Here is a 24,669-nt window from a genome sequence, read left to right as displayed (position 1 = left end):
TTGAAGAACCTGGGAGGCTCTCCTCCAGTTCTGGGCCTAAATTCTCATTTTTTTTTAAGGATAAATCATGCAATCAGTTGTGCATTGAGCCTCTCCAGCCAGAGGAAATCAACCTCTCATTAGAGATTGATGAGCTCAGCAGCCCTCAGATCTGCTGCAGTTTAATGGGGCAGCTTCTTCAAACAAGGATTTTTCTAGAGCTACCATAGATCAAAAACTTTGGGAAATATTTATGGAAAAAATCCTGGAAGCCCCAGACTGCTTTGCTCCATCCTTTCCCAGTAAAGGCAGTGCTTGGAAAGGAAATGGGAATAAAGTGACAGCAGAGTTACAGTGGTGACCCTATTTCACAACCACCTGCTTGGGAGGGACCTTTCCTGAAAATTCAGGTACTTTGCCCTAAAAGGAGTTTTACTTTTTCTTTTCAGTTGCAAGAACAGGATTGAAATTCAGCCAGGACATTTTGCAGCATCTAATTGAAAGTCTCCAAGTTCCCCACGGGGCCACAGATTAATTTAGCAGGAGAAGCATCACCTTCTGAAGGGGGTTGAACATGAATATAAAACATTTAGGACTTCCTACATGTTTTTGCTGAGGTTTTCCAAGGTGTTGGCTAAAAGAACTCTCTGTGACAGGATTTGGGTGGAGGAGCCACTGACCTCTCCTCAGCTTGTGAGGGTTAATCAGTCAGGAGAGGAGGTCTTTAGCATTTTTCTCCCTTTACACTGCTTTTTTTTTTGGTGCAAACAAGTCCATTTGGATGGATAAAAATTTAAATAATTATTAGGAATGATGAGGAGCTGGTGTGGTGGTAACCACTTTCCAGATAGATCAGATCAAAGACATGGTTTGAAGAAAAAAAAAATGTTTTCATGGATTGATTGTGGCTTTTGGAGACCAATAAAATCTGTCAGCAACAGGAGAAGGCAGAGAAGCTTCAAAGAAAATTCTGCAAAGTTTTTGAAAGGAAATTCAGGAGAAAACAGCAGAGCCACATCTAGAAAAACCAAATTATTCCAAGTAATTTCAGAGCTCTATGTCTGCCAGATACCATCAGCATAATTCCTGTGTCCTAAAGTCTGTGAGTCCTGGTGAGAATGATTGTAGGAATGTCAGGATTGACTGTCTGGAGCATTAATAAATGTAAACCATACCTTGACATGGACCTGCCTGGGGCTGTTCCTGCAGAGCACAGGAGCTGGGAGGCCAGGGCTGCCCAAATTCCGTGGTTTGCCAGCCTCAGAGTATCCCAAGATGCAGAAAGATCAGTGAGGGATGAGGGCAGTGGGGCTGGGATGATCCAGGAGTGGTTCCCTGCAGTCCCAGCCTGAGCTCTTCCCATCCTCCATAATTCTCAGTTTTTTGACCTTTTCCTCTCTAAGCAGGGCAGGATATGGAAATGGAATTGGTGAATCATGGCCAGTTCCCTGTGCTCTGCTCTCAGATAAATGCAGCAGATAACAAATGGACTAAACCCAAAAAATAAAGCAGCAGATCTCGTCCTTCCCTCTCCTCCAATGCAGAGATCTGCCCTGCCTGAATCCAAGTGTTCCAGTGACTCATGCCAGATAGAAAACCATTGGAAAAATGTACTGAAAGGCTCTTATTCCATGAATTTCCATTTCTTTCTCTGAATTAGTAAAATAAAACCCTTACTGGACAGAAATAATTCCAAAATCACTTCAGAACAATTCCAAACTGGAGCTTTTTTTTCTTTTTTTTTTGGGTAAGGATGAAACATGAAAAGCAGGAAAGAATCCGAGGTGATTGAGCTGTCAGGGTTTGTCTTGGCTTTGGTGCTGGGAGAAATTTGGTCTCAAATTATTTGCACTATTAAATTCCCAACCTTGGGGAGGCTTTAGTCCCTGGATCCCTGCAGAATTCCATAAATGTGGGGTTCTGGAAGAGCCTGAAGAGTAGAGATGAGGATGAAGAATGCTTTGGGAACCGCTGGTTCTGAAGATTCAGATGGGATATTGGGAAGGAATTGTTCCCTGGGAGGGTGGGGAGGCCCTGGAATGGATTTCCCAGAGCTGTGGCTGCCTCTGAAACCCTGGAAATGTCCAAGGATGGGGCTTGGAGCACCCTGGGATAGTGGGTGTCCCTGTCCATGGCAGGGGGTGTCATGGGATTTAAGGTCCCTCCCAACCCAAACCATTCCATGATTGTAACATTCCCTGTAATGCTCAGTTGTAGCAGGAGCTGGAGGGAGCATTACTTGTTTTGGTATTATTTCAGTGCCCCACAAATGGGAATTAGAAATTCATCTCTTTTGGGATGGCATGGGAAGGTAAAACAACATGGTGTGCCTAAAAAAGATCTGGAAATTCTGTAATGGAATCGTGTTCATTATTCCAAAACCATTTAAAAAGGGAGAAGCAGCAAAGTTGAAGCGATTGGTTACAATTATTTTTTTTAATTAATTAACCTAGTTTTTTGATCAATAGACCATATCCAGATGGCCACACCTACTGAGATAAAGAAAATGGTTTTGTTTCCTGGTTTGTTTTTCCCCCTTGCAGGTCAGAGCTGTCCCTGGGGGCTGCCTCCACGAGCTCTCTGCAGGGCTCAGTGAGGGTGGCTCCGTGTGCCTGCAGGGACCAGGCCAGCTGCCAGTGCCTGGTGGCCACCCCGAGCCTCAACCACACCTACCTGCTGTGGCTGGAGATGGTGGCAGGTGGCACAGCCCTGGGGTCACCCCTGATGGCCCTGCAGCCCACAGACATTGGTGAGCATGGCTGAGCCCCTGGCCAGGGAACACTGAGCCAAGGGCTTGGGCTGGGATTGCAGCTGGAAGACTGAAAATGATGGATTTTAACTGAGAGCTTACATGAATGAAGGGGTTGAGTTAGAAGTGCAGTTAGCAAAGGTCATGCAGTGTGATTAGAGCTTAACAAGGAAATTAATTGATGCCAGGTAGGGATAACTGAAACAAGGTTGGGAATGACAGGTGATGTATGAAGTATTGAAAGAGTGCAGGAGCCATAAATACAACTGGCTTCTAAGAATGAGAGGAGGTTTGGACTGGGACCAGCAGGCCAAGGAGCCCTGCCAGCCCTGAAGGGTTCACCATGAGGAAGAGGTCTTACTTCCTCTTCAGAGGGAGTAAGTCAGAACTCACTGTTCTGAAATGGCTCAGAACCCAAATGTTCTTCGTGTTCTGTCCCACCTCAGAGCCCGCCGACCCAGTTAAAGAGGACAACTGCACAGCCCTAGGGGACATCCAGCTAATTAAAATACAGAGTGAGAGGGTTAATGATTATGTAATAGGTGTCCTGGAAACCATCCTGGAAACCATCTGAATATGGAAAACCTTTTTGGATAAATAGAGAGTAGGAGTTGGTGACTTTTTACACATATCTTTGGGAGGTTACTCCCCAGGTGTCCAGTGCTGTAATAAATACACCCTCTTTTCAGCACTGTAATAAACACACCCTCTTTTCAGCACTGTAATAAATGGACCCTCTTTTCAACTTTAATTAGTTGAAGAGTTTGTCCATGCTTCACAACAGCAGCAGGATGGCTCTGCTGGGAAAGGGGCACAGACAGGGCAGGAAAAGCTCCCTAATCCCTGTCTGGGCTCCAGTGCAAACCACACTGAGCACAGCCCAAGCACTCAATAATTGGTTATTTCTCGTGTTTTCCTTTCCAGTCAGAACCTCTCTGTGCACAAGACTGGCCCAGTGGTGGAGCTTGTTGCTGAGGGCTTCAATTAAATTTAAAAAGCTGTTCCCAAAGTTGCTTAGCAAGAAATCCCACCCATTTTCCCAAGCAGCTCTCTGATCCTGATGTTTTCTTCCTCACCCATGCAACCCCGAGCTGGAAAACATGCCTGTGTGTTTGATCAAGCTCAAACTCTCCTGACATGATGAATTTGATATGTGTTGCTATCCAGCGTGCCCAGTTATTGCAGATTTGGGCAGATTTCATAAAGGCAGGAGCTGTCAGCTGCAGGGGAAAAAAATTAAAGTTTTATGAACATCTTATTAACTTAAAAACTTAGGAATTTTATGAACTTCCTTCTAACTGATGTGCTCTGCAGACAGAAGCAGTTAAAATCTCTGGGTGGGTTTGTTTGGAAGATGAGAGGTGGCATTTTTCATCCTGCTGGTTTGAAATGATGCTGCAGGAAAAAATTAAAAATTCAGGCTGGAGTCTGCCAGTATTTAAAAATGACACAATGAGTTAGCTCTGCTTAGTGAAGCATGTTTTTAAAATGCACAGTATTAATATATGTTCTGCCAAGATTTAGCTCAATTAAAACTATTTTGAATGTAAAACTCCTGAGTGCTCGTGCCACGTGGATTTTATTTGCTGATAGTGGAGCAGGTGGCATCCCAACCATCATTATCTGTGGGATCTGATTCAGGGAAATGTGATGGCAAAGCCACTGACTTTTATTTGCTTCCTCCCCAATCACTCCCTGCTGGCCTTCCTGAAGTTAATTGCTTTGAGATGGTCTAGAAGTAGAAATTAAATAAAATCTGACTTGGTGCCGTAGATCTATATGGAAAATAATAAGAGAATTTTGATATAAATAACGAAATAAAAATCTGACTTGGTGTGGTGGATTTATACTGAAAATAATTAGTGATTTTTGATATAACTGAGTGACGTTCCAGCAATGCAGTTAAATGGGACCCTTGGAGAGCTGGACCCCAGAGCAGATGGGATTTGAAGGGAACATTTGTCCACTGCCTCAGATTTTTGGGAATGTTTACTCTTCCATGGGCAAAACTTGGCTGTGAATGAGGACAGGGCCAGCCAAGGTCTCAGCACCAGGGAGAAGCAGGGCCTGGGTTCCTTGGCATTGTCCAAGGAATGGAACCCTGGGGATTTCCCATCCAGAGCTCCCTTCATCCCCATGGGAATATCCAGACTTTCCATTTTCTCTCTCCTGGACACCTCCTTTCCCAGCCTGTGGAAGGAGGGGAATATTTAGGAGATCCCTGTGTACACTATAAGGAACAAATTGATTTTCTCAGCATTCCCATCCCTCTCCTCCTCATTCCCTCTTCCCAGCAAGGCAGGTAAGCCAGGGCTTGGCTACTGGGAAAAGTTGAGACCTGAGGGAAGAAATTCCTGCAGGTTTAAGGGAACTGGGAGGTCAGGCAGCATTTCTTGATGACTGCAACAGCACCAGGGTGACTCTTCCAGGGATATTGCACAACACTTCCATGTAGTAGAGCAGCTCTTGGAAACTGAGTTTAAAGAACTGAGTTTAAGGCCTAAATTGTGAAAAGCCAGTAAAACCCAGCAGCCCTGGGTGAAGCTGGGGCTAACTTGTGGATGAATTTGTGTGCAGTGAAGCCTGAGGCCCCCGTGAAGCTGCACCTGGAGCTGGCTGAGAGGGGCCAGGTGAAGCTCTGCTGGTCCAGCCCTGCCCCGCTGCCCTTCCCTTTGCAGCACCAAGTGAGGATCTCTGCTCCTCCAGGACCTGGGGACAGCCAGGTGAGGCAGCTCTGTGCTGGGGCATTCCCAAATCCAGCATTCCCACCACTCCCCTGGGCCTTGCACTGGGAGTGGGGCTCTGCTGGTGGAGCTGGGCTTATGGAAAAGCTGGGCTCAGCTGACTGTTTTTTCCCAGAGAAGCTGGGCTTAGCTCTCTGCTGTTTCCTGCAGAAGCTGGATTTTACATCTGTCCCCACTGAGAGAAGCCCCATCTCCTGCTGGCTCTCCCAAACAAACTCCCATTTTTCTTCTTGGGTGAAATCCTGGATTCTGTGAAGTCTGAACCCATTTTCTTTCAGCATTCTATATGTTCTGTAACTCATCTGTGTTTAATATTTACAAGCTTTATTATAAATGTTTTTTTTTCTCTTCCTACCATGCAAGTGGCTCTGGAATAATAAGCAGCTGTTAATTAGCAACCCATAATGAAACAACTTATTTTCCACAGAGTTATAGAATTTCCAGCAGTCTCAAATTGACAGTAAATTTAAAGAAGAAAGATTTTTAACCCAGCTTGCTACCTAAAAACATAGAAAATCCTCATGCAGAATATGAGGATGTTATCTCCTGTCTCTTAAGGAGCAAATTGATTTGCTCAGCACTCCCATCCTTCTTAAAAACTGAGTTGAAAGAGAAGGCATGAAAGGGAATTCAGAGAATTCTGACTCCATACCATTTATTTATGTTCCTTCTGTGTTTTCCTGGTTCATTTTACAACAATGATGGATTTGGACAATGCAGCAAATGCTTCAGGTTGCCCTGGAGAGCTCCGTGGCCATGGACAATGCCCTGCTGGACTCTCCATGCTCAGTGCAAGTGAGGAGCAGGAATCTCCGTGGTCCAGGCTTCTGGAGTGACTGGAGCACACCCTACAATCTCACTTTGGCAGGTGGGACACCTGCAGGGTTTGGGGATAAAGCTGATTTTCCAGCTGGTTTTGTGGGTTTTGTGTTGGAAATTGAGTTGGGATGAGAAATCCTGTGGGAGCTTTTCCTGCCCGAGGCTCAGCTCCCTCCCTGTGCCAGGCTGGCACAAGGAATTCTGGAGAGCACACCTGTAGGGCTGGCACTCCCTCAGCAGCACCTGCACAACCCACAAAGAGCTCTTTTCCTCAGAGCTTTCCCATTCCCAGTTCCAGCTGGCAGCCCTGAACCTCCCCTCAATTCAAGGTTTTGTCCTGATGCTCTCTCTCACTTCTGGTTTTGGTTTTGTAGCTGAACTGAAGGCCCAGTGCAAAATCAAATGTGCTTTTTATGCAGCCCAGCCTGGTTTGTAATGCTGAGCCCTATGCAAAACTGACTTTCTGCTTATTTTGTTGTATTTTTCCATGCTCTGCTCAGAATTGCCTGGAAATATTTTGGTCTGTGCTGCACCAGGAATTCTCTGAACACTTTATATAGGCACCTGCACCAAAGAAAGAACTAAACCTTGGGAAAAGAGCTTTTTTCCTAATAAAACCTGAAATAACAGATCCTAAAGCTGCTTTAGTGCCTGCAAAAGGGAAATTTGGGGGAAATCCTAAGAATCTGTGCCTGGTTCCTCAGTGGGGGAAGCAAACCTGGCCTTTAAAGGATTTAATGCTTGTTTTGGGGTGTTCTTTGCAAAAAGCTCCATTCCAGCTCCACCTGTATCTTCCCTGAACCCCTGACTGATGGGAGCTGAGTTTAAACTTCTTTAAATCCTTGGAAAATTCAGTGTATTTGTGCCTGCATTGGAGCACTGCTATAATTTGCTGTTAATTGCAGTGTAAAACCAGTTTTTGGGACTTGAATCTCCTGCTGACTTTGGGAGGAGGAGGAACAGCAACTCCTGGAAAGAGGGATTCATTTTCTTTTGTTCCCCTCGTGCTACTGAGTGTTGCTTGCACTGCACCCTCCAGGGATTTTCTGCTCTTTTCATTCAGATTTGCCTGGGGATATTAAAGATTATTTAAATCAGAGTTTAGAAACTTTAGGTGTGGAGAGAGACAGAGCAAGGCCCATTTCTGTTCCTGTTCATAGTGATTAAGAAGCAGAAAATTTAGAAATACAACTGGATGACGATGATGATGACGACAATAATAAAACTATTTTTATTTTTATTTAGGTTTTTTCCATTGACAAATGCTTTTATGTTTTTTTGATTCCATTTTCAATTTCAATGGATTTCTCCCTTCCCTTTTTCATTTTGTGTAACCCAGGGATATTAAGGATTCTTTTAATCAGAATTTAGAAACTTGAGGTATGAAGGGAGGCAGTCCAAGGCTTATTTCTGCATCTGTAGCAATCATAACAATATATATAAAACTATTATTGTTATGATTATATTATTATTAGTCGAGAATTAGTATAATGTTATTTTAATATTATAATATTTAATAATATAACAATATTATATATTATACTATAATAATACAATGTCTTATTATTATATCACATATTATTATATAATAACTTGTGATATAATAATAACATATAATATATATAATATTATCTAATACAAAATAGATAATATAGTATTTTCTAATATTATAATGATATATAATAATACATACCAGATAATAGATAATATAATAATAGCTAATATAATAATATACAGTATAGTATAATATTATTATATTATATTAGTATAGTATAATATTGTTATATTATATTATATTATATTATATTATATTATATTATATTATATTATATTATATTATATTATATTCACTATTGTTATATTATAATTTGTTGTTACTACTACTACTACTACTAATAATAATAATGATAATAATGATGATGATGATGATGATGATGATAATAATAATAATAATAATAATAATAATAATAATAATAATAATAATAATAATAATAATAATAATAATAATAAACCAAACCAAATGCTTTTAGGTTTTCTGGTTCGGTTTCAGGCCTCACAGGGTTTCCCTTTCCCCTCTCCATGCAGCTCAGGTGCTGTACTTCCCTGCCCGGACCCTGGCCCGCGCCGGCTCCAGCCTTTCCTTTCTGTGCACCTTCCGGAACCGCTCGCAGCCCGTGGCGGCGCGGGAGCTGGTGTGGTGGCTGAACCTGGCAGAGCCGCTCCCGGCCAGCCAGACCTCGCTGCTGAGCAGCCGTGTCAGCCGAGTGACCCTGCCCGACGTGAGAGCCACCCAGCCGCGGGGGAGCTTCCTCTACAGCGCCCTGTACTGCTGCCACCAGAGCCGCCAGTGCCACCGCGCCTACGCCGAGCTCTATGTCGTAGGTGAGGCTCCAGGGCATTTCCCCTTCTGCTTCTGGGCCATTGGCATAGCGAGCATGGAATATTGCCGTTTAAAATCCTTTATTCCCCTTGGGTGCTTTGGTTTTCGTTGGTTTTGTTTGTTTGTTTTTGGTTTTTTTTTAATTTCTTTGTTGTGGTGTTTGCGAGGATCCCCAGGACGAGGTGAGAGATGAGGATCTGACCCCATGTCCTCAGAAGGCTGATTTACTATTCTATTCTATTCTATTCTATTCTATTCTATTCTATTCTATTCTATTCTATTCTATTCTATTCTATTCTATTCCTATTCCATTCCATTCTATTCTATTCTATTCTATTCTATTCTATTCTATTCTATTCTATTCTATTCCATTCTATTCTACTCTATTCTATTCCATTCCAGTCTATTCCATTCTATTCTATTCCATTCTATTCTATTCCATTCCATTCCATTCCATTCCATTCCATTCCATTCCATTCCATTCCATTCTATTCCATTCCAGTCTATTCTATTCTATTCTATTCTATTCTATTCTATTCTATTCTATTCTATTCTATTCTATTCCATTCCATTCCATTCCATTCCATTCCATTCCATTCCATGCCATTCCCTTCTATTCCATTCCATTCCATTCCATTCCATTCCATTCCATTCCATTCCATTCCATTCCATTCCATTCCATTCCATTCCATGCCATGCCATTCCATTCCATGCCATTCCATTCCATTCCATTCCATTCTGCTATACTAAAACTGTCCTAAAGAGAAAGGATGCAGACAGGAGGCTTAACAAGAATGAATAATAAAAACTCGTGACTGACTCCTCAGAGTCCGACACAGCTGAGGGTGACTGGGCATTGAGTAAAAACAACTCACATGTTTGGACAAACAATCTCCAGGCCACATTCCAGAGCAGCAAACCCAGGAAGCTGAGGCTTCTCATCTTCCCAGCAGAAGAAATCCTGGCGAAGGGATTTTTCAGAAAATATCATGGGGATAGTTTGTTTTTTGGGTTTGGTTGGTTTTTTTTTGGTGTTTATTTTTTGTTTTGTTTTGTTTTGGGGGTTTTTTTTGTTGATTTTTTTTGTTGTTGGTGGTGGTGGGTATTATTTTATTTTTTTTTTTAATTTTTTGGGGGGTTTTTTGTTTCGTTTTGTGTTGGAATTTGAAATGTAGGGAATTCTCAGAACTTCGGGTTTATAAGTTAAAGCTCAGAATTAAACACAAGGTGTGATTTGAGGCTTTGGAAAAAGCTTCTAAACTTACGTGTTAGGAGTGAGAATATGGATTTAGAGTTTAAAGACATGCTAAGTAAAGGAAAGTTTAGAGTTCTAGAGTTTAAGATATAGAAAAAATAGAAGTAATTATAAAAGTAAACAAGAAATGTAGAGTGAAGTAATGTTTGTGTGTTATTATAACATGATTAGTTAAGAAAGCTTACAGTGTAGCATGAGTCTATAAGACAAAATATATAAAACATAAATGTTTTTGTTGGTAGTGTTTTATTAGTCAATAACTCCTTAAAAAGTCTTGTAACTAAGAGTTTTGTGACTTTTTAAACTATGCTGTAAAGATGTGAGCTGAGCTCACTTTTCTTACTTATGTAGAAGATAAAAAAAATAAACCACATCATCAAAACCAATTCAAAAGTCCCATCTCAAATTACTTCCAAAACTCCTCACAGTTTTTTTTTGCAGCAATCATTGTGTCTTGTCAATTAAACTTTTCCTGTCTTTTACTTAGACATGGATTTTAATATCTCCTGTGAGACTGATGGATACCTGACTAAAATGACTTGCAGGTGGACTGCAAACCCAACCACCTTGCTCCTGGGGAGTCTGCAGTTAAGATATCACAGGTATGGATGCAGTTTAATTCTCTTTTTGTCTTTGGAAAGCACTGCTCAAAATATTTTAGTGTCAACGAATTCTGGAGAAATGTAATTATAGAATGAACAGATTCTTTATTCTGTGTGCAGGAAGGGAACCAGAGATAGCTGAGCATGAAACAGATTTTATTTATAGGGTTTTTCAGCCTTTTTCAACCTGTTTGGGAGGCAGTTCTCTTCAAGAAGATTTCTTGGATCAGTTAAAAAATAATTCCAGTTGCTCCTACCTACAAGTTGTAAGGAACTAAGGGAAAAGCCCATTCCCAGTGGGAATGTCTGGCTTGGGGGAACTGTAGAATCCCTGTCCTTGGAGCCTCTCAGATCCTGACAGCTCCATCTGATCTGAATTTAACTCTGCTCTGAATCTGAGATGGGACTTGAGACCTCCTGAAGTCTCCACTCACTCTTTGATTCTTCTATAATTGTGTATCTTTTTTTTTCTATGTACACACAGGTAAAAATAGAGGATGGAACAAACTCATTCCAAGGTGGGAAAAAGTCTTGCTTGGAGAACCAGACCTTGTCTGGTGAAGGGAATGTTGCTTTGGGAAGGCAGCAGCTGGGGCTGCAGCAATTCCCAGAATCCCAGGCTGCTTTGGGTTGGGAGGGACCTCAAAGCTCATCCCATTCCATCCCTGATGTGTTGAGCTTGAGGGTTTCCTAGAACCACTCAGACAGACAGACAGACAGACAGCTCTTCCTGAGGCAACAAATCCATTATTTTACTGCTCTGCTGGGCTGGAGATGCAGAAATTTTGGCAAACAGCTTCCATGAACCCCACCTAATCCTTTGGAAAGGCAGCCTGTCTTCTCTGGTGGAGTTCTGAATGATCCTGGTGCCCAGGTGAATATTTCCCAGGGTTTTGTGGACTGAGGGAATAACTGGAATGCTGGAAAGTTCAAGTGGAGGCTTTTGGGGCAGGATTAATGCCTGGCTGAGTGCTGAGGTAGCTTTTGTTTACTCTGCCTTGACAAATATGGATCTGATGAGTGCACTGCTGTGCAGGGAGCTGGGAATAAACCCCATGCTGCTCATTGTGGCTTTTATTCCCACTTCCTCACTGTTCAGGTTTAGCTAAAAATGTCATTTTCTAGTAGGAGGTGATAATGTGGAGATTTGTTCATGTTCCTGCAAGATCAAACAGTGACATTACCACTGCCTGCAAATCCTTCCCAGATGCTGCTGATCCTTCTTTTTGTTCTGGTTTTTGTGGTTATTTGTTCAGAGTGAGACCTGAAAGAGAAAATGCAATCAAATTCCTGCTGCTGTTCCCTCGAGGAGCTGGAGTGCAGCACTGCTGTGCTGTGTGTGATGCTCTGCCTGTGGGGTTTTGTTTTGCTTGGGTTGTTCCTACATCTTCCTCTGCAGGCAGTGCTGCCAGGAGAAGCAGCTCCAGGGGGATCATCCTGTGGGAGCAGGGAATGCTGCAATCCCAACCTCCAAAGCACCAGGCACTGCTTTAATCCTGGGGACACAAACAGGGAACTTCAACCCAGTGTAACTCTGGTGGTTCCTCTGAGTAACTCACACCCCCTCCAGCCCCTCTCCTCACAAGTCTGAGGAGAAAGCTGAAAAATTCCCACTCCAAGAATTTATCCAGTTCCATTTTGTCCAAAAACCAAGGCTCCTCTCTTCTCTTGCCAGGTGTGATAACTGGACGTGGGGTTTTTAATCCAGAGTTGATGTTTTGGTGGGATTTGCATCTCCTGGAGGCCTCAGTGGGTCTCTGTGACAGCTTCCCCCTGGTTGCCAGTTGGGATTTTGGAAGTCATTCCTGACTGGAGTGAGTTCTTGGCAGGTTTGCCTTGCTATGTTCATTGCCAGTCCCTCAAATCCCACAATTGATGAGGATTTGGAGCTGCTTTCTCTTGTTGTACCTGCTGCTTTTGTTGTTTGTCCTGCTTTTTCCAGAGCCAAAGCTTTGAGGAGTGCCCTGAAATGGTTTTTATCCCTTCAGTGCAGACTCAGGTTCAAGATCCAAATAATCCTCAAAATCCCAGGAGTTTGCAGTGCCTCCATTCCTTTTAATTCCCTCCAGATTTACACTTGCAATGTATCAGCTGAATGTGGTTTGGTTTTCTTCCCCTCTTTTAAGGAGCCAGATTTATTGCTCTGACTTTCCAAGGCCATCTCCAAACTCAGAGGTGAAAGAATGCCTTTTGCAGAGGAACCATTCCTACGAGTGCACGTTCCAGCCCATTTTCCTGTTGTCTGGATATACCCTGTGGATAGAGTTCAAACACTTCCTGGGAACCCTGCAGTCCTCCCCAGTCTGTGTCATCCCAGCAGATGTGGGTAGGTTGAGATCCATGAATCTCTCTTCCCTTGTGCCCCTGGATTTTTAAATGGTGTAGGCAAAGAATTTTTTCACAGGTTTTCAAGAAAAACATGAGAGTTTTGATATTAGCTTAAAGAAAAATTGGTTGAAATGTTATTTCCATACAGGATTTTAAATGAAACATCAACTTCTGCCTGTAATTCCCTGTCCAGAAAATGCAAGTGTTACCTTGCAAAATGAAGCTCATTTTTAAGGTTTTGATTATTTAGTTTTTCAGACTGATTTGTCTTCAATTAATTCGTTTATACTCCAGTATTATTTACACAGTTGTTTATGATTATTATTGTTTTTATTTATGTATTTATGTATTATTATTATTTGCACAGTGTATTATTTACACAGTTATAAATCCATTTAAATCACGGGGATTGTCCCTGCTCTTCCATGCTGCTGCAGCATTTTGTGACACACAGAGCCCTGAAATTTGGATAAAAACAAGAGGCAGGAGCAGTGTTTGGGTGTTTTGAAAACTCCAAAATGTGCAAATCACCTTTTCTTATCTGCTCTGTAACAGGAAATTCACTGGGTATTTTTTGGAAATAAATGTGAACATGGGTGAGAGCAAACAAGGCAGCTGGACCAAAGAGGTGCTGCATGAAATAAATTCATGTTACATAATTATGAAATTATTTAGAGTTGTATAGTTATGAAAGAAATTCGAGTTATAGAATTATAAAATACATTTGTTATGTGGTGACAATGGATGGAATGATTTATTCTGGATGCAGGGTGCTCTGTGTTGTAGTAAAGCAAAACAAACCCATTCCAGCACCATCCAAAATGAAAGAATTATTTATTTGTTGTTGTTGTTTTCTCCTCATTCACATCTGATTATCCAAAGTAAGTTTATTTCAATTTGGCTTGATTACCAACAAGGGTTTTGGGAGATTCCTGTTCTGGAGCAGCTGGATTTGAGGGGAATTTCCAATTAATAAAATAAAAAGGTTTCCATCAGTCACTGCACAATGTCTGGCCCCAGCCTTTACAGGAGCTGCTGCTTTCTGCAGGGGTGACCCCATTGAAATAATGGAATCATGGAATTGTTAAGGTTGGAAAAGCCCCTGGAGAGCTTGGAATCCAACCATTCCCTGGTGCCAAGGCCACCACTGCCCCTGTCCCCAAGTGCCACATGCACAGGGCTTTGAAATCCCTGCAGGAATGGGGACCCAGCACTGCCCTGGGCAGCTGTTCCCATGCCTGACCACCCTTCCCATGGAGAAACTTTCCCAAATATCCAACCTAAACCTCAACATTTATTGTCAGGTTCTGTCTTTTGTCCTTTATCCCAGGGCAGGTGGCAAGTGCCAGCACAAAAGAATCTGTTGCGCTTTAAATGCAAATGAAATACCCGGGAACATTCCTGTGGATTCTGTGTTTGCAGCCCTGCTTTCCCTGGAACAGCAGAGGCCCTGTGTTACCCACCCCCCTCAGGACGAGGAGAAGCCATCCATGGTTTGATTTATTGGGAAGTGCCAGTGCAGACCTTGCAGTCATTTTTTAATTTTTCCATTTTCCAGTGAAGCCTCTGCCCCCTCCCAACGTGGGAGCAGAGCTGACCAGGAACGCGGGGCTGCTGAACGTGAGCTGGGGCCAGCCCGTCTTTGCCAGCCGGGAGCTGACATTCCAGATCCGCTGGAATGCAGGGAGCAGGGAGGAGGTTCCATGGCAGGTATGTCTGCTCCATCTGGCCTGGAGCAGGGGTCATTGCCCTGCTGGAGTGTGGAGCTGCTTTTTATGGAGTTTATCCATGGGGAAAATCACAAAATGCTAAAGCGGTTGCAGTGTCCGCAGAGGAATAGGAATATTCCTCACGGGATTCATTTTCTGGAATTTTGACTCCAAGAGCTGCACAAAGATCCCTCTGTCCTCACTGTGACTTTTTTGCCCTCTCTCCCAGCTCTATGAAGTCCCAAACCCTGCAGGCAGCTGGGCTGTGATCCAAGTGGAGCAGCTTTGTGTGGAGTACGTGGTGCAGGTGCGCTGCAGGGAGCTGGAAGGATCCGGCTACTGGAGTGACTGGAGCAGATCGGCCCAGACCCTCGTGCAGGACATCAGAGGTCTGTGCTCCCAGGGACATCCTCAGGGCTGGCTCTTGCCACACTCAGCTGTGACTGTCTCTCCCAAATTGTTGTTTTGCAGCTCCCTTGCAAGGCCCGGAATTTTGGAGGATCGTTTCTGAGGATCTTGCCAGGAAGCAGAGGAATGTTACCCTGCTGTGGAAGGTGGGAGCAGCTGCATTTGGGGCTTTCCCTGTGATCCCAAAACCAGGTGGGATTGCCAGAAGGGGAGTCTGACAGGCACATGAGGCTTGTGGAAATTGGGATTTGCCTTTTTCTGTGCTCCTGACAATTGCTTGGCTCGTCCTAGAGGCAAGAGGTGAATCCTGGTGGGAATTCTGGGGTAAAACGGGAGAGGGTTTTGCCTTCTTTGCCTTAAAATGTTAATGCAGGGCAGGAAGAAGTTCCTCAGTGCCCATTCCTGTTTGCTCATGTGCTGCTCTGATGGATCCTGAAAAATGTATAAAACAGGGAATTACTGTGGGAATCTGAAAGTTTGGCTCTCCTTGTCCTTCACTTCCCTTTGCTGGGAAGAGAGGGAATGAGAGTCAGCTCTCAGAGAGGGAAATGAAGCTTTTAAAAGGACTCCAGTCCTTGGCTAAAAAACAGGAGCCAGGACCATTCTGAGTCCTGTTTTATTATTATTTATATTTTATTATTGGGTCCTGTTTCCTTAAAATTGGAACTGCCCAAACAACCTTTTCTCTGGGAATCAGGACAGAACTCAGGAATTAATGCCCATGAATTAATTGCTGCAGCCCCTGATGCAGAATGACTCGTTGTGCAGTGTGAGCAGATACATCATAAAGCACCAGACCCCAGGGAACCCCTCCTGGGAGGAGTTTGTGGATCATGGCACCAGCTGGACTTTCCCATGGATGGAGCCAACCCACACCGTCACCATCTTAGCCATGAATTCCATTGGGATCTCTGCAGTTAATTCCAATTTAACTCTGTCCCAGCAAATGAGCACAGGTGAGAGCAGCAGTGAGGGGGATGTGGGCAATGCCAGGAATCCTGGTGATGGTCATGGGGAAAGCTTTCTTTGGGATAAAATTCCCTCTATTAGAATAAGGAATGTTTTATGGGGATACATGCAGCACCGACAGAGCTGTTGGAAAACTGAGATTTCCTTCATGAAAGTCCTGTGATTTTGGGGTTGGGAAAAAAGTTGTCACTGGGCTGTCTTCACTAATAAATTATAAAGTAATTAATCAAAGAAAAATGAAACCCTTCTGGAGAACTGATCTTTAGTCTCATTTGTTTTGGGAACACCCAGTGTTCCTGCTGGGGAATGTTTTGTTGTCTCCAAAATGAAATGTGGTCGTGTTTTGGGCTGCCAGGGTACAGAGTCCTCAGAGTTCCTGAGCAGCAATTCCTGCTCCACTCCCTGAGCAGAAATTCCTGGATTTGGCTGCACTCTGCTTAATTTATTCCCATGAATTCAGGGAATTAATAACAATAAAAAAAATAATAATTTTAAATAAATAAATCATTCCAATTAAGGAATTGCAGGTGAGGATTGGGATATTTGATGTCTGTAAGAAACTTGATCTGTTTGTGCTTGGGACTGGTTTAGTGTAACCCAAATTTTTGGTGGCTTGAAGAAACAATCCCTCTGCTGATGTGGCTATATTATACAAAAGACAATTAAAGTGATAAAGTGGTGACACTTCAGCAGTTCATGGGATGCGGATCCCAGGTGTTTTCCCTGTTTCCCCAGTGGATGCTGTGCAATCCCTGAGTGCTTACCTGGTGAACAGCACCTGTGTGGTTGTGGTTTGGAGTCTCTCCCCACAAATCCTTGGGATAAAATCCTTTGTGATTGAGTGGAGGAACCTGAACAAAGAGGAGCAGATGAAATGGCTGCGAGTTCCTCCAAATCTCAGGAAATATTTCATTTATGGTAAGTGTGTGCTTGAAAACATAATTTGTGCTGTTAATTGGTGTGGAACAGAAAAATGTGGAATTTGTGAGCTCTGAGCCCTTTTTCTCCTTCTGCATTTCTAATCACTTTTATTGACCAATAAACCAAATTTTGATGCTCATTAGAGGATTGCCTGTTGCATTAATAATCAGTTTAAGCTCTGGAGTGAGTTCATTTTGTGGCAGTACAATAAAATTAGTTCTGGAATATTGAACACACCAGCTAATTATTCAAATGAATATCTGCATTGCCTTTGCATTTTGACTTTACTCCTGGAAGTTATCCCAGGAGCTCCATGAGGTGTTTGCTCCATGACAGAATAATGCTGCATTAATAGCTTGAATCCTGGGATTTTGAAGTAGGGATCTGTAAAAGATGGATCCATTATTGCCCTCTCTGGGCTGATCTGAGCTCTGGTCTGTGCCCAGAGCCTCTGTGGAGGGAATTGTTTAAAAGCTGGATGACAGTGGGTTCCAAAGGCTGATTTCCCCTTGCAGATCACTTTATCCTGATTGAGAAGTACCAGTTCAGCCTCTACCCTGTGTTTGCTGGAGGAGTTGGCAAAGCCAGAGCCACGGATCAGTTTGCCCAAGGTGACTGACAGGGGCTGTCCCCCTGTTTTTTATGAAGTAAAAGTGATCTTGAAATGTAAAATCTCTGTCTTATCTGAAAAAAAAGGGGTAATTAAGTCACTGTAATGTACCTACAAACAGTGCACAGCTTTAATTTGAAAACCCTCTGTGGGCTGAGCTGAGTGAGGGATTAAACTCCTATTTAAATAATTCCTTTTTGTCTGTTTATTCCCAAGGGAAAGGTTTGCCCATGTGCAGTAAAACTGTTGCTCAAGGTTATTTCCCCATCTAAGCTGTTGTTTCTACTGTTTGTTATTTCCCTGTTGCCAACTATTTGCTCCCAGACAAATCACTTTGCTGCATTAATAGCTGAACTCCTTTATTTCCAGGGGGATTTGAAGCTGGGAATACTGGCAGCCTCCACGTGGTCCTGCCCATTGTTTTCTCCACCTCAGTTCTGCTGTTGGGAGCGTTGCTGGTTTCACACCAAAGGTACCTCCTCGTTCCTGTCATCCAAAATCCAGCTGCTGCAGCTGCACTGGTGCCACTCTGCTGAACTGGTGTGACAGAATCCCAGACTGGTTTGGGCTGGGAGGGACCTTAAATCCCATCCAGGGCCACCTCCCACTGTCCCAGGTGCTCCAGCCCCAGTGTCCAGCCTGGCCTTGGGCACTGCCAGGGATGCAGGGGCAGCCCCAGCTGCTCTGGGAATTCCATCCCAGGGCCTCCCCACCCTCCCAGCCTGGAATTCCTTCCCAATATCCACCTCAATCTGCCCCCTCTCAGCTTCCAGCCCTTCCCTGTGTCCTGCCCTCTCCTGGAGCCCTTTAGGCCCTGTGCCTTGTGGTCATTCAGCACAGACTGCCCCCTTTATATTTTCCCAGACTGCCACCTGGAATGTCCCTTCTTTATGGGTTGGGTTAAATTGGGGCCATTTCTCATCCCTCCAATGGTTATTTCATGGCCATAGTGCTGTGGATAAACGAAATGCAGAGATTCCTTCCCTGCAGAGTGGGAACTGCACCAGCTCCAGCCTTTCTTTGACATTTCAGGATGAAGAAGCTGCTCTGGGAGGATGTTCCCAACCCTAAGAACTGCTCGTGGGCACAAGGAGTTAATTTCCAGCAGGTTTGTATTTCCCTGGGGCTGCTGCTCCCTCCAGCCTGGGCTGTTCCAGCTCTGTCTCCAGTGGAAATCCAGCCCCATTCACCCCTCTGGCTCCATCCAGAGGTTCCCATTCCCCTCTGGATTATGCATTGGATGTGTTAAATATCTGCTTCTAATGATAAATTGTTAAATAATAAACTGAGAAATACCAGTTTTTAACAGATGACAGATGGTGGCCTTTGCCAAAACAGGCCTGGCCTTGGCTGGGAGGGGTTTAATCTGTGTTTGCTGTGGTGTCCATGGAGAGGGGAAGGGATACAAACATCTCCATTAGGGATAAACCACATGCATGAGGAAAAAAAAATGTTATTTTCATTGTTTAAAAGCTCCCTGTTCATTTTGATGTGGGAAGGTGATGGATTTGTGTGGGGAAATCCCAAATTCAGGGCCCAGGTGTCACCCACAGCGAGTCTGGACTGAGCAGAGCCCAGGAGTTTTACTCTTTGCTCTGATTTCCCATTACTCTGAATATTTTGACATTTTCCTCATTATTTTGGCAGCTTCTCTGCTGTAAAACGTGGTTTGGTAATCCACAAAAAAATGGGTTTGTCTGTTTTGTCCTGAATTCATTAGGAAATGCAAGGGAATCTTCCCTTGGAGCTCTCGTGCTGCTGTCAGTTCATCCTGCTGGATAATTTACATCTGCATTTATTAGGAGTAGTAAATCCTGCATTTCTCCCAAATAGAGGAGTTTCACTCAGCTCGAGCATGCAGCTGCTGCTCAGGTGGGAATGCTCCAAAAATCCCATGGGAAGGTTGAATTTGACCTGGATAATCCAATCCTAGCAGGGAAGGTTCCTTCAGCTAATGTATCAATGGTACATCTGTTGAGGAAATTTTGTCATAGAGGATTTTCAACAATAAATTCTTAAAAACCAATGTGTGAACTCGATGTGGCAAAATTCCAGGCTCCTGGGAACGACCTTTGGTGTTGGATGCTGTGATCCATAAAACCTGGAGAGTGAAATAAAGCTGTTCCATAATGACTGAGCATTAAAATCCCTCTTTTCTTCCAGCCTGAGACTCTGGAGCATCTCTTTGCCAAGCACCCCGAGCCAATGTCATGCGAGCCACTTCTCCTGGAGGCAGAGGTGGTGCTGGAAGACATCAGCATCACCAAAACCTCGGGAAAAGAAGAGCCAGGAGATTTTTCAGGAATCGACTCCACGTTTCCAACCCCCCAGGACTCGGAATGTGACTCTGCATGCTCCAGCAGCCACTTCCAGAGCAGCAGCTTCTGCAGGAGCCGCCAGGACGGAGAGGCCCCGGCGCGGGGTGACCCCAGATACGCCACGGTGATCGGCAGCTGCCCCTGCAGCGGGCGCAGAGCCAGCCCGAGGGGATCCCTGCACAGCTGCTTCCCGGGGCAGCCTTCCCCAGGGCCGGGGGCCTTCTGCCCTGCAGCCTGGGAGGTTGGGAGCGGGGCCCTGCTGGTGCTCCCGGGCTGCCGGCCCAGCAGGGCTCTGTCCCTGCTGTCCTCGGAGGGTTTCTCGGAGCCTTCGGACGGGGCTTTCCCCGAGCGCAGCCTGTGCTACCTGGGGGTGACGGCCCTGCACAAAGGACAGACGGACGTGCTCCTGACAGACAGCTCCAGGGGCACAAAGGACACAAAGTGTCAGCCCCGGAGCACGGAGCTGCTCGCGGAGGGGGAGGTTCTGCAGCACATCCCAGCCAGCGTCAAGGAGTTCATCCAGAGCAGCCTCCAGCCTAAAGGCGCCGTTCCTTACGTTCCGCAGTTCCGGATGGCTGCAGCCAAAGGGCAGGAGGCCACGGAGAAAAAGTGACGGAATCACCCCAAAATTCCATATTCCTAAAGTTTTTCCAGGTGTTGATGCATTCCTCTGTTTCCCCTCTCTTGCTTTATCCAGCTTGTTCTGGTTTCAGGCTCCACCTGGAGCCCCCAAGGGTGAGAGAGCTGATCCAGGGCTTGGGATATTGGTGAGGGAGAAAAGCTGGAATGGGCCGTTTCCCTGGGGATGATTTGTGACATCAAGTCAGCCTGGATGTGGTTGCAAGGAATGGATCAAGGAGTGAAAGGCTCAGGGTGCTGCCGGAAGAGGAAGAGAATTCAAATTCCTGTGTCTCCATTAATTGGATAAAGTATTTAAAGTAAACTATCCCTATTTTATTGTTGAACACAAGATTCCAAATTGTGAGCTTTACACTGACATCTCTTCCCAAGCTCTTTCCTAAGATTCCATGGGAGAAAAGACAGGAATTGGATCCAAGGACCCTGCATTTTTGATTTTGGCAGATCAACCTGTCTGTATGGCCTTGGAGGAGTCACTTTGCCTCTACAACCCCGCCAGGAAGCCTCAGGTGGGAGTGAATCAGGTCTGCATTTTCTGGGAGAAGCAGGAAAACAAACCCACACCTATTTGCAAGCCAAAGCTATTTTTTTTATTTCATAGTTCATAAATATTTTTCTACACCTGCCTTTTCAGAGAACTATTTTGAGGAGCGAAGGAGAATGAATTTATTGTGTATTCCAAAGAATATATTTCTGTCAAACTTCAGAGAGACAAAACCAAAGGGCAAAACCAATGTTGAAAACCAAAGTGAGGGTGAATTTAAGCCCAGCTTAACACAAAACCCCACTGCTGGGTTTTGTTAAGCTGCTGACCTGGCTCTTCTGGAGTGCTTTAATATGACACAGATCCAATGTATTTGTGTGGGGTGAGGAATTAAAGCCTGTTTTGTGTTAGGAGCCAAGACTTGTCACAGTGGTTGGAGATAAACCTGCAGGCTCCTGTGGCAGTCCAGGCTTAAGCTGTGATGGATGCTGGATTTAGGATTCACTTCCTGCTGTTGGGAGAGCCCATTTCTCTGGAGATTGGAATGATCCTTTCATGGAAGTGTCCAGAAAAATTATTTGGTTGTGTTTGAAGGTCATCTTTCTCCAGAAATAAAAAGCTGATGTTGATTCTGGTCTGCCCAGTCCTTGCCCAGTAATTCCATGTGAACAGCAGGAGCTTAACCATGGGAATGATCAGCTGAGGGACCAGGGAGGACTTTCCTGGGAACATGGAAAATTCAGCAATTAGGAGATGTGCAGGAGGTCTCTCATCAATGGACATTGGCAGATTCTCAGGTTTCACCTCCTTTGGGAGCCCACCTTGTCCTCCCACTGCCATCCCATGATTTCCTAATGGCCAGAGCCATTAGGTGCTCCTCAGGAAAACCAATGGATCTCCTCCTCTGCAAAAATCCTGCAGGAAATACAGCAAATCTGAGCTGCTTCAGCAAAAAGAGAAGATTTGGGATGTGGTGAGTGTAGAACCAAGGGACTGGATCCTTCCTGGGCAGTTCCTGTCCACATTTGCAATCCCTGAGGATGCTGCAAATCCAGGTCCTGCCCCACAGCTCCATAAATAATTCCTGCAAGTGGCGTTTCCATCCTGATGGAAGGGACATTCGATCCTGCTCCTCACCTCTCCGTGCTCCCACAGAAAGCCAAAATCTGCATATCCTGAATGCTCCATCTGCTGCCTCTGGCTCGGGTTACAGCTCCGGCCTCGGCCGCTCCCTCGGGCAGCAGCTGCCTCGGGGAGGGAGAACTGGGAGCTGGGGGGAACTGGGAGCTGGGGGGAACTGGGAGCTGGGGGGAACTGGGAGCTGGGTTCTTTTCCATCATTATTTTCCCCTCACCTTCAGGTCAGGTTGTTTCCCACAGCTGAGCCTTTCCCAGTCTGAGGGGTTGCTGTGTTTGCAGGCACAGGAGCAAAATCTCCTTGGGCCATTCCTGGCTGAACTGGGGATGGCAATGTGCACTGCCTGGCGGTTTTGGAAGGTAAGGAAGTTTTTGTCAGAGCCACAGGAAGCTGCCACTCGTTCCAGAACTGTCCCTGCAAGGGACACAGGTGTCAGCCCAGGGAGGGCTGGAAGGGGCTTGGTTCCATGTGAAAATGTCTGGAGCAGGGAGTCTGTGCTCGCTGCCTCTCCCAGGCTCCGGTTCCTTGGCAGAAGAGCTGGGAAAGGAACCAGGAGCAGGGAGAAAGTAGGGAACAGGGTCATGCCAGGATCTGTGCTGGGGCAAAAATAGGTTTCAAGTGATGATCTTCACCTCCAGCTCTGCTCTGAGGGGTCTCCTCCACTCCTGGCTCAGTGCCTGGCAGATCCAAAGGGATTCACCTGCCCTTGGGCATGGGGGAGGAGGAAAAACCTTTGGAATTGCATTTGGGAGCATCCCAAGAGCAGCCCCAGGAGTGACCCAGCACACTTCCTGTTTCCTTCCCAGGGAAAATGTTGCTGCTTCTCCAGAAATGTTCCTGTGCCACAAACAATCCTGAGCCAATTCCCAGGGAATCTGGCCATTTTGCAGAGAAATGGGACTTTTTGGCTGTGGCCTCACACTCACCAGGAAAGGCTTTTTCAGTTTGAACCAAGCAATTACAGGAACCATGTGCAGCTTCTGAAGTACAAATTAAGATCCTGCAGATTCATTTTGAAGAGCATTCAGGACTGCAGCTCTTTTATGTGAGAAAATGAATCAAGTGTGTCATTTTCCCTTTTCTGTGTCACTTGCAGCTACAGTTAAATTCCCTTTTTTTTCTTTTCTTTTTTTTTTTCTTCTTTTTTTTTTTTTTAATCTGGGATTGATGTTTGAAGCAGTAAAACCTTCCAGTGCCAGGGATTTTTGGAGCTCCATGATCTTTAAGGTCCCTTCCAAGCCAGGCCATTCCATGATTCCCTGATTTAAAAGCACAGAAGGGATCAATACATCCTTCAAATCCTCACCCAGGCCATGATTTTGTCATGGACATTCCAGATTTTGTGTTCCCTGTTGGAGAAAAGGGAATTGAAATGCAGGTTCCTGGTGGGAATTTCTGCAAGAGGAAGGATCCCATTCCTCCAATCTTCCCTCTGCTGGAAAAGCAACTTGTCTCAAGGTTTGAATTCAATCTGTTTGGGGTGTGCATCCAGGTTTTTTCCCAGTAAAACACCGGGATTTCAGCACCTGCCCCAGTGCCCAGATCCTGCTGTTGACAAGGACGCTGCAGCGCTGGCACACAGCCCCAGCCACACCAAAAGGACCCAAAACCCCCCACATTTCTTCCAGGAAGAGCCAGGCTGGGAAGCCCCAGCATCCTTGGGCTGGAAAAGCGGGCGGGTTTGGAAGGTGCCATTGTGCTCGCTAATGATCCCAAACAAAAACCGGGAATTGTCTGTGGGGCCTCTCATTCATTAATTAATGACTCCTCATCAGGAGCTGCTTGTGCCAGGGCTGTCAGCAGCAGAGCGGGGCCGGGCTCTGAGAACTCTCCCCAGGAAGCCGCAGAGCAGCCCCGATGGCTCCTGGAATAACGCAGGGTCCTGCTGGGAGGGGATGAAGGGAAGGCCAAGGGATGCAGAGAGGGACAGCCCGGGAGGTTGGATGCTGGTGAAAAGCCGTGGGCAGCGAGCTCTGGGCTCTGAGAGAGAGAAAGGTCACGGCAGTGCCACCTCTGCAGTTCAGAGCTAATTAAAGGGTCTCTCTGGCCTTTTTATCACCTTTTTTACACACAGCCCCCCTTTTCCCATCGCCCTGGGTGGGCCCTTTTGGGATGCAAATGAAACTCATTTCCTATCCCTGAAAATTCGTTCAGAAGCAGCCATTTATACCTTCAGCTCCAAGAGGAGAGTTAGGGACAGGTGACAAACACAAACCTACCCGCTGCTACTTTCCCAGCAAAGCAATTTCCATATGGGCCTGGCACTTGGCAAAGGAGAAGGAGCAACCTGGGCTGCTGGAAGGTGTCCCGAGCCTTGGCTGGAACGAGATGGGCTTTAATCTCCATCCAGATCCAAACCATTGTGGGATTCTACAATTCTGTGAATTCTGTGAAGGGGATTTTGTAATTCCGTGAATGGATGGGATGGGAAAGCCAAGGAACAGCTCTGTCAGATCCCCCAAATCCACCCAGGACACACAGGTGGGCAGGAGACCCAGCTCAGGCTGCAAAGGAGCACTCAGAGCCTCATCTCGAGCTTCCAAAGATGATTAAAGATCTGGCAGGGAAAGAATTATTTAATCCTGTGCCTGCCTAATGTCAGGAGCTCGTTCGAGACC

General features: G+C 45.1%; 1 protein-coding gene across 1 annotated transcript in view; it reads left to right on the top strand.

Annotated features, from left to right (window-relative positions):
* The window catches only part of LEPR (leptin receptor), a gene marked incomplete at its 3' end in the record, with an annotated part of 29,068 nt that extends 8,664 nt beyond the window's left edge, over positions 1 to 20,404 (top strand). Inside the window, exons 5-19 of the mRNA XM_084211656.1 lie at positions 2,523 to 2,728; positions 5,306 to 5,451; positions 6,193 to 6,340; positions 8,377 to 8,673; positions 10,414 to 10,528; positions 12,655 to 12,854; positions 14,415 to 14,566; positions 14,795 to 14,954; positions 15,037 to 15,119; positions 15,713 to 15,929; positions 16,678 to 16,860; positions 17,379 to 17,474; positions 17,843 to 17,945; positions 18,506 to 18,581; positions 19,637 to 20,404. Of these exons, the coding sequence (XP_084067782.1) occupies positions 2,523 to 2,728; positions 5,306 to 5,451; positions 6,193 to 6,340; positions 8,377 to 8,673; positions 10,414 to 10,528; positions 12,655 to 12,854; positions 14,415 to 14,566; positions 14,795 to 14,954; positions 15,037 to 15,119; positions 15,713 to 15,929; positions 16,678 to 16,860; positions 17,379 to 17,474; positions 17,843 to 17,945; positions 18,506 to 18,581; positions 19,637 to 20,404 (2,950 nt within the window). The remainder of the gene's footprint in view (positions 1 to 2,522; positions 2,729 to 5,305; positions 5,452 to 6,192; positions 6,341 to 8,376; positions 8,674 to 10,413; positions 10,529 to 12,654; positions 12,855 to 14,414; positions 14,567 to 14,794; positions 14,955 to 15,036; positions 15,120 to 15,712; positions 15,930 to 16,677; positions 16,861 to 17,378; positions 17,475 to 17,842; positions 17,946 to 18,505; positions 18,582 to 19,636) is intronic.
* Positions 20,405 to 24,669: the final 4,265 nt, after the last annotated feature.

Source organism: Fringilla coelebs, assembly GCF_963513975.1.
Source record: "Fringilla coelebs genome assembly, chromosome: 9".
Classification (NCBI taxonomy): domain Eukaryota; kingdom Metazoa; phylum Chordata; class Aves; order Passeriformes; family Fringillidae; genus Fringilla; species Fringilla coelebs.
This window is presented reverse-complemented; position numbering and strand designations above follow the sequence as displayed.